The following is a 10,000-nucleotide window of genomic DNA, read 5'->3' as shown; positions in this document are numbered from 1 at the left end:
CCTTGGCAAAATCGAGCAGTGTTGGTTTCACAGCGGCACTCCAGGGTGATATTATTGACCCTGTCTGTTCCATTAACAGTGACGTCACATCTCACCTGCATGACGATATGTTGGTTGGATGAAGGGGAGTGTATCGGGCAGTTGTTTGATGAATACTTCCTTGGGATTTTCTCAGAGAGAGAGAGAGAGAGGAGAGAGAGAGAGAGAGAGAGAGAGAGAGAGAGAGATTCCTGATTTATTGTGTTTTATTTGCATTCTCAGTTACTGGAACGAGGAATGAATTTGAAGATAACCTCCTTTAAAATAAAATGTCAATTAAAGCGCTGATCAATTACACTACATGACAAAATCAATCTTGATACTAAAACAAATTACAACGTAAAATAAATCTTACAAAGAAAACCCCCGTAATTCATATATATATTATATATATTATATATATATGTGTATATCTATAGATATATCTATATTTACTATAATAGATAGATATACTATATATATTATCTTATATATACCGCTATTATTCTATATATTATATATATATATATACATAGCGAATAGAGAGAATAATATATAGATATCGATATATACATATTATATATATATAGATTATATTTACAGCATATATACACATAGATACATATACATATATATATATATATATATATACTATATATATATTATATATATATATATATATATATATATATATATATATATATATATATATAATATCTATGGCATTATTCACTTTGTTTCAAATCTGAGAGGATATGAAATCCTACAATTCAACCATACCCAACGCTCAAGAATAGAGACGCCTTTCATTTACAAGCCTCGTTTAAGAGCTCTTCTCCTTGTCAAAGCACTTGAGTCTTTCACTTCCATTCTTGTCTAGAGACTCCAGTCTAGTCTTGGGCACCACCCTGTGTCCACCAACACCAGCAAAGCAACCATTTCACCCCCCCCTTCTCTCTCTCTCTCTCTCTCTCTCTCTCTCTCTCTCTCTCTCTATCAATCTCTCTTTTCAATTAATGAGAATTCCTTCCATTTCCTCTTATGATCACTTATATATTGTTCTAAATAGAAATTATTATACGAAAAAATATAAATACTAAAGTTTAGGAAATATAAACAAATACTGAAATTTAGAAATAAAAAACATAAGCAGTATAAGACCAGGATAAAACTATATCTAAAATGTAAATGTACAAAATTAATAAAACAAAAGAAAATTAGGAACAATAAAATCATAAAAAAACCTACATTAAATACAAACATAAGAATAAAACAAATTTCACCTTTTTATTTCCCTTTGTGTATTTTCAAAAGTCCTATTTCTATCATCATAAAAAGGAATTAATGATACAAGAAATAAATATGAAAAAGTAGATATTAAAAAAAAATAAAAGAACAAAAATGGAAAAACTACAAAAATTTTAAATAAAAGAGCAGCCACTTATTAACCAACCAGTTATCCAGTCACCCGTTTCATTACAACTCATCCACCTGTCTTTCATCTTAAGACTGAAATTACATCCACATCTCCATCTGAGGATGAGGCCGAGACTGCCAAGGCTCCAGTCCTGAGTCTCTCTTTTCGTCCTTAATGACGCAAATCTCATGATCTCCTTCGAGAATCGTAATGACCTCTCAAGGACCGTCGCGTCTCATATTTAGATATCTTCCTCATAATCAATCTTTGTTAAGTACGGGATTCCAGGAATTATTACCAAGGGGATTCCAGGAATTATTACCAACGGGATTCCAGGGATTATTACCAGCGGGATACCAGGAATTATTACTATCGGGATCCCAAGAATTATTATGCTGTTGTTGTTGAAGATTAAGCTGGCGTTATGCTCATAGAAAAGCCCGTAGGAGGAATTATTACTATGGGGATTCCAGGAACTATTATCATCGGGATTCCAGAAATTACATCGGGATTCCAGGAACTATTACCATGGGGATTCCATGAACGATTACCATTGTGATTCCAGGAACTATTACCATCAGGATTCCAGGAATCAGTACTATGAGGATTCCAGGAATTATTACAATGGGGATTCCATGAATAATTACAATCTGGATTCCAGGAATTGTTACCGTAGGAATTCTAGAAATTATTATGTTCTTGTTGAAGATTAAGGTGGCGTTATGCCAGCACGGGTTCTTGCTCACAGAGCAGCCCGTAGGAGGAGTTATTACTATGGGGATTCCAGGAATTATTACAATCTGGTATCCGGGAATTATTACCATGGGGATTCCAGGAACTATTACTATCAGGATTCCAGGAAGTAATACCTTGGGGATTCCAGGAATCATTACTATGAGGATTCCACGAATTATTACCATGGAGATTCCAGGAATTATTACCATGGGGATTCCAGGAACTATTAGCATTGGGATTCCAAGGAACTATTACCATTGGGATTCCAGGAACTAATAGGATCGGGATTCCAGGAACCATTACCATCGGGATTCAAGAAATTATTACCATCTCCAGGACAATGTTCTAAGAAACAAAAGATTTCTGTACAGATTCCCTCGGCCAGCTGGATAGGAAGTGGGCAAACATGAAATAAAGTTGCGTATTTTATTCTTCTGCCAGATGTTATATCCTTGATTTAACATGCCACAGGGACCACGTAATTAATAACTTTATCACAGATTAAATTTACAGTCGTTAACACTAGCTTAAATAGCCCTATGGAATATATATATATATATATATATATATATATATATATATATATATATATATATCATTTTGGGGGTATATTCAAACAAGGTATCCAGGCATTTGTCCAATATGACATAATTGATAAAATAATCATGCATTCAATATATAGTGGTGACACTACATAGATTAAGTGGCCTTACGGAATAGATATTATAACTACATACATATATGATATATATATATATATAATCATATATATATATGAATATATTTATGATATATATATATAGTATAGATGATTATAGATCATATCTATATCTAAATTAATATATATATATATATAGCTATGATAATATATATATATATATATATATATGATAGAATATATAGATGATATATATATATCTTTATTATATATATATAGATTAGTATTATATCTATATACATATCTATAGAAATCTATATATATATATATAGATATAATATATATATATATATATATATATATATTATATATATATATGTATATATAATATATATATAGAAATATATATATATATATATATATATATATATATATATATATATATATAAGCATTTTTGGGGTATATCCAAACAGGATACTTGTGCAAAATGCTACATTGTAATGCCATTTACAGAACTGAGAGAGTACAAAACTTCCATGCTTAATTTCATATAAGAGTAATAATAGTAAAATATAAATTCTATATAAATAAACATAAAAACTCTTATGTGAGTTCATAAGCATATTACTCTTTAAGAAAACACGTTTCCCAAGGGACCCCCAAAATATCAAAGGGCAAAGAATAAAGTTTGTATTGTAAGTTAAGGAGTCACTTCAACCACTGAAAAACTTCTGGGTATCAAGCATCAAAGTCTTGATCAAAGAATTTTATGAAGCTGATGTAAGACCTGAAGGTACTCGCGACTTACTAATAACGTGAAAAAAATCTTTAAAACATAAAAGAAAACGTTTTTTTTTTTTTTGGTGTCGTGCAATTGGAAATTGCAACTTTAGAAGTTTAATCGAAGATGCAAGATGCAATGTATCACTACCCTAATAATTTTTTCCTTCCATTTAAATACTTGTTTATCTATTTATTGATTTATTAATTTAACTTTTCTCTTTTTTATAAGTGAGATTTCTTCTTTCTGTATTTCCCTTTATCTCCTCTTTCTTCTTCCTAATGAACACCATGATCGTTTAAAAGCGCAATGCCTCCTGTGGCCTTGTTCCATATGAAGAGGTTTCATCTTCTGAATAATAATAATAATAATAATAATAATATAATAATAATAATGATAATAATAATAATAATAATAATAATAATAATAATAATAATAATAAGAAAAAACGAGACCATAAACCACATAGCAAGCGAATGTCCGGCACTTGCACAGAACCAGTACAAAAAGAGGCATGATTCAGTGGTAATATAATAATAATAATAACCATCTATCCGTCTCTACACTTATCAGCATCACACATATGACACAATGACAGCAAGCACATGTCTGGTATAAGATTATACTGAATGCTAATTGGTGAGAGTCAAAATGATCCACGTTAATCCTTGATAATACCGAAAACGACAGAAATATTACATTCACATATAGAGAGAACGCATCTATCGCAAAGCCGCCCTTACAACAAGTAATCAAACCCCCCTCTTCAAAATTGTTCAATTTGTGGGATTAATTTCATTTAGCAGGAAATCCTTTCAAATTTAACCAATTACGTCAGACCCTTCGTCACACGATTGCTTGAAATATATTTTATTCTGATATCTGTATATTTCGTTTCGTGCGTTCGTGTGCAAAGTTGATTATCAGAATCTTCCCACTAGTAGTGATTCTCTCTCTCTCTCTCTCTCTCTCTCTCTCTCTCTCTCTCTCTCTCTCTCTCATATGGCTGCTTAATATTCTAAAAAAATATGTCTCTCGAACGCTACATGAAAAATGAACCTTTTCCAAGTTAACGATTAAATTTGGCACATAAGGCAAATTCTTGCATCCACTGATAAAGGAATATTTTGATTTCTTTTTTATTATCTTTACAACAACTGTGCCAGAAATATTTCAGTCTCATCATGGAACTGAGCAACACTTAACCAGAGGCGAATCTACGCTGGGATAGTTCACTGGTAACGTAATACCACATGTGAGTATTAATTATTTTTACATTAGATTTTGGCATTAATTCAGACACGTAAGAAATCCATTTAATATCTAATTGGATACGAACCTAGCCTAAGTGAATGTAAAAAGCTGTATATAATAAGCAGGATTATATCGAGGTATACTCAACTGTTCCATTAAGTCGAGATGAAACGTAAATATTATGGACACTTATAAGAACTTCGCTGCCACTGTACATTTTAACATAGCTGAGTAACTTATTGAGTAGAGGTCTTGCCATCCTTAAAAAAAAAAGAAAAAAAAAGGGAGGCCATCCTAAAAAAAAAATAATTTAATAAAAAATATTTAAAAAATCCTACTGTCAATTGCAGTGGCTACGGGATCCTTAACATATCCCCCAACGTATAGGTCATTGTATCGAGGGGGGGTGATAAAAAAAATCAATCACATTAGATAAATACCCATAACGAGATCCGGCGAAAATCCCATTTTCCTTAAAGGATCTTTTCCAGCTATCCAATTTCAATCCCACTATTTGCATACGTGATTGGTGTCCCGGGCGAAAGATGACGAAGGGAAGAGAGAGAGAGAGAGAGAGAGAGAGATGAGAGGAAAGACGAGGAGAAGAGAGAGAGAGAGAGAGAGAGAAAAGTTCGCTTCTTCATTTCCCAGGATGCTTCTTCTGTCTCTGGGAGATGGTTGTCGGTCCGTTAAAAAAAGAAGAAGAAAAAAAAAAAAAACATTTCTGCCCCTTTTCTCCATCTCGTCCCTTCCTCTGTTTCTTCTGGTTATTTTTACGCTCCATATTGGAATTTGCTTCTACTACACGAAACATGATTACAGGGAGATGAGAAAGGAAAGTCAAACCCATTCTTACCCTTAATACTGCGTAGGAAGAAGAAAGCAAAAAGGTCCTCTAAAGAGTAAATAGGTTTGACGAAACTTTATATAACAAAATCCTCAAATACTTGACAAAAGTGCCCTCTAAATGAATATCTACAGGGTGTCCATAAAGTCCCAGTACCATTACACTTATTTATTGCTCAAAACGGTACTGAGACTTTATGGACACCCTGTATATTGCTTCAGCAACGCTTTCTCGAAAAGCTCTGAACTGAGCTCTGACCTACCACCAACATATTCGTTGGGTTAACTACTGACAAACTAAACCTTTTAGGAACGCTGTAGCCATCATAAAAATGAAGTCTCATACCTTTAAGCTAAAAGAAAGTAGACCGCACACACACACACACCATACAAAGAAATAAAAATGAAATTCAATCACTTTCTAGACGACACGTAGACTCTATCCAATATCATCTATATAATAACAAACTGAAAAGATAAAACTTTTAAATTCTATTAACGCACGGCATCCTTGCCGGTTTGCGACCAAATTAAAATTTTTTTCATTTTCATATCTCCTAAATAAGCCTTAATCATATTTTTTTCATTAAATAATTTACAAGACGATACGGGACACGAAATTTCGCTGCATAATTTCCTACGAGAGGAAGCAACGTTTCATTTATATATGCAAATATGGCAGTCCCTAAATGATTAAATTATTTTTTGTAAAAGGCAGCACACCACAGAATTCTAAAAAGAGCCATTAAACAGGTGAAAATCGAATGTATCCTTTTCAGAGACTCTTAACAAGTTTTAATATTTTTATTTTCAAAAGGCAACAAACCACAGAATTCTGAAAAGATACCACTGAACAGATAAAAATGAAGTCTATCCATTTCAGAGTCTCTCTACAAGTTTCAAATAATTTTTTTCAAAAGGCAGTACACCAAAAATGTATCCATTTCAGTCTCTTTACAAATTCGAAAATTTTTTTTTTTCAAAAGGCGGTACAACAAAAATGTATCCATTTCAGTCTCTCTCAACAAGTTTAAATAAGCTTCTTCAAAAGACAGTACAGCAAAACATATCCATTTCAGTCTCTCTCTACAAGTTAAAAAACAATTTTTTTCAAAAGGCAGTACACAACAGAATTCTGAAAAGATGTCATTAAACAGGTGAAAATCAAGTCTATCCATTTCAGAATCTTTCTGTAAGTTTAAATAACTTTTTTCAAAAGGCAATACACCACAGAATTCTGCAATACCATTAAACAGGTGAGAAACATAAGGATCCATTTCAGAGTTTGGTAACAACTTCGAAATTCTAATGATTTCTCAATGTAGTCTACTCTGAACGATTCCAGACAACATAGATACATTTGCCAAACCGAGACAGCGATCAACAACCAGTTCAGAACAACAACAACAACAACAACAACAACAACTTCTGGGATACGCCTCACAGGACAACAAGGCCTAATGCCAGGAACTCTCGGGCAAGTACAAGCAGGCTGGGAAGTCGCCAAGGCAGAAGTTGTGGAGTACACGACTCCGTTGGGTAGGAGGGTATGGTACTGAAGGGAGTGCCATATAATATCGGTTACATTTACAGGAAATAATTCCTGTGTGTGGGTAGGAGGGAATGGCACTGAGGGGAGTGCCATATAATATCGGTTACATTTACAGGAAATAATGCTTATATATATATATATATACATATATATATATATATATATATATATATATATAATATATATAATTCACAGGTAATATGGAATCATTCCCATGTGTACATCGGTTACATTCGCAGGAAATTAGGAATCATCAGTGTTCCATGGAATGGAACAAACGACCCAAAAATATGCAACAGGAAAATAATGCAACTGGACGTTTTTAATAAAAAAAAATACATATAAGTAAAATAAAAATGGAGTACAAAAGTAAATCTACCAGAATAAAAAAAAAAAACTTGAAAATAAAATAAAACTTAAGGTTGCAAGTCACACTGCAAACAAGTTATTTTTTTTATGGAGCTAATCATATGAATTATTCTAATGCAATAATGCAGTGGACCCATTACTTCGCGCGCAAATATACATAAATAGCTATTTTCCGTTTTTCAATTACACAGCCGGGAGTTTTCAATTTATTGTTTCTGACAGAATAATCATAGCTTTTTTTCATCGCCGTTATGAGCCTTTTGAAGTCACGATACCGATACCTTTGTATCTGACATTGAGAGATAGAAGAAAAAAAAAAAAAAAAAAAAAAAAAAAATGTGTCCTGTTTTTCGAGTCGCGTTTTTTGATGACAAAAGATCAGTGTGCGTGGAAAACAGACTTTTTTTTTAATGTTTCACTCTCTTTCGGAATATATCGAGTTAAGATGTTAACAAAGATGAAAGGCGAGGTCACCATGATTTCTTGACAGATATATTGATATATTGCCAACAGGTCATTCCTGAGAATAAGTAATCTAATCGAGGAATAATTTGCTAAGTTATTACTCAGGTTCAATTAATAAAGCGAAGGGCACCATCACCTTTTATCGAAAGTTCAATAAAAAAAATAATATAAGCACTGCTGACAAAGATAATGTCGTAAAATGGTATAATTTAATCACTGATTTAAAAAAAAAAACCACTGGAATATTTCTCTTCAGAAAAAAGAAAAACTTCCATCATTTTATTTCATGAGTTTGGACCAACTGAGATGCCTGGCATTACAAAGTATTTCCCGATCTGTTATTATATAAATTAGGAAATATTTAGGTACTTATTTAAGTAGATTCACTTTCACAGACTTGTCCCTGATAAAATATTTATGCCTGATGAGTCCCTGATAAAATATTTACACCTGATGGGTCCCTGATAAAATATTTACACCTGATGGGTCCCTGATAAAATATTTACACCTGATGGGTCCCTGATAAAATATTTACACCTAATGAGTCCCTGATAAAATATTTACACCTAATGAGTCCCTGATAAAATATTTACACCTGATGGGTCCCTGATAAAATATTACACCTGATAAGACCTTGATAAAATATTTACACTTGACGAATCTTATTTTTTATTTTTCGTGACGTATCAAGTCACGAAAGAATTAAGGTTAAAAACAACTGGAAGGAAAATTCATTAAAAACAAAAGAATGAAGGTGTCAACACACTAATGACCAATTTTTCATGAGAACGAAGGACCAATTACGATAACAAGCAAGAAGTCCAATTACGCAAATACACACATAACCAATTAAACAAATAGCAATACCTTTGTCTACATTAATAACTGGCCCCAATTACGTTTGGGGGATTTCTACTCGTTACTACTCGCGTCCCCTCTGTTGCTCTTTATTTATCATTCTCTTTAATGGGTCTTCGCTGTCATGAATAATTAGTCTGTTCCTCTTTCTTTATTATTCTCTCTTATGGGTCTCCCCTCTCATAAATAATTAGTCTCTGTTCCTCTTTATTTATCATTCCCTATAATTAGTCTCTGTTCCTCTTTATTTATTATTCTCTATAATTAGTCTCCGTTTCTCTTTCTTTATTATTCTCTTTTAATGGGTTTTCCCCTCTCATAAATAATTAGTCTCTGTTCCTCTTTATTTATTATTCTCTTATATGAATTTTCACTTTCATAAATAATGACTCTCTGTTTCTCTTTATTTATTATTTTCATAAATGGATTTCCCCTTCCCAATAATCACCCTCTGTCAATCTTTCTTTATCAGTCTCTTTAATGGGTTCCCCTTCTCAGAAATAACCACTTCTTTCAAATAATTCTCTCCTTTTTACAATTGAATGGCCAACATTTCCTTCGAACTCGTCCTTTTGTTTTTGTGTTCCTTGACTTCAAACAATTTCACTGGGACTTCTCTCTAAATTTCCACCTTCTGCTTCTAATTCAATTATTTTTCGCTCTCCTTTCCGAACGGGGCTATTTGTTACAGTGTCTCTCTGGTCATTTATTTTTCCCAAAAGAGTTCGACTTTTCACTCTGACCGTGGCTCCTCTTTATTTCTCTGCTCTCTCTTCTCTCTGCCGAGTCCTGATTGCTCGTAATGAAGTCTTGATTTGGTTTTTGTCAGTGATCCTTTTATCAGAAGAGAGAGGAGAGAGAGAGAGAGAGAGACTATGGAAAAACTGAATGGACCAAATCAACTTCAGTTATCCTGAACTGAAAAGTGATAGACAGATAAAACCCACATCAACACTTAATTATATATATATATATATATATATATATATATATATATATATATATATACATACATACATACACATACACAAACAACACACACATAA

The 10,000-nt window shown here is 32.6% G+C and overlaps 1 protein-coding gene across 1 annotated transcript in view; it reads right to left on the bottom strand.

Annotated features, from left to right (window-relative positions):
• Positions 1 to 10,000, bottom strand: part of LOC135216639 (chondroitin sulfate proteoglycan 4-like) — a 413,166-nt gene that overhangs the window by 307,582 nt on the left and 95,584 nt on the right. The window contains 1 exon segment of the mRNA XM_064252023.1: positions 7,155 to 7,265. Within this exon segment, the coding sequence (XP_064108093.1) occupies positions 7,155 to 7,265 (111 nt within the window).

The sequence above is a fragment of the Macrobrachium nipponense genome, chromosome 6 (genome assembly GCF_015104395.2).
Source record: "Macrobrachium nipponense isolate FS-2020 chromosome 6, ASM1510439v2, whole genome shotgun sequence".
Taxonomy (NCBI): domain Eukaryota; kingdom Metazoa; phylum Arthropoda; class Malacostraca; order Decapoda; family Palaemonidae; genus Macrobrachium; species Macrobrachium nipponense.
Note: the sequence above shows the minus strand (reverse complement) of the source record. Positions and strands in the feature narration are given on the sequence as shown.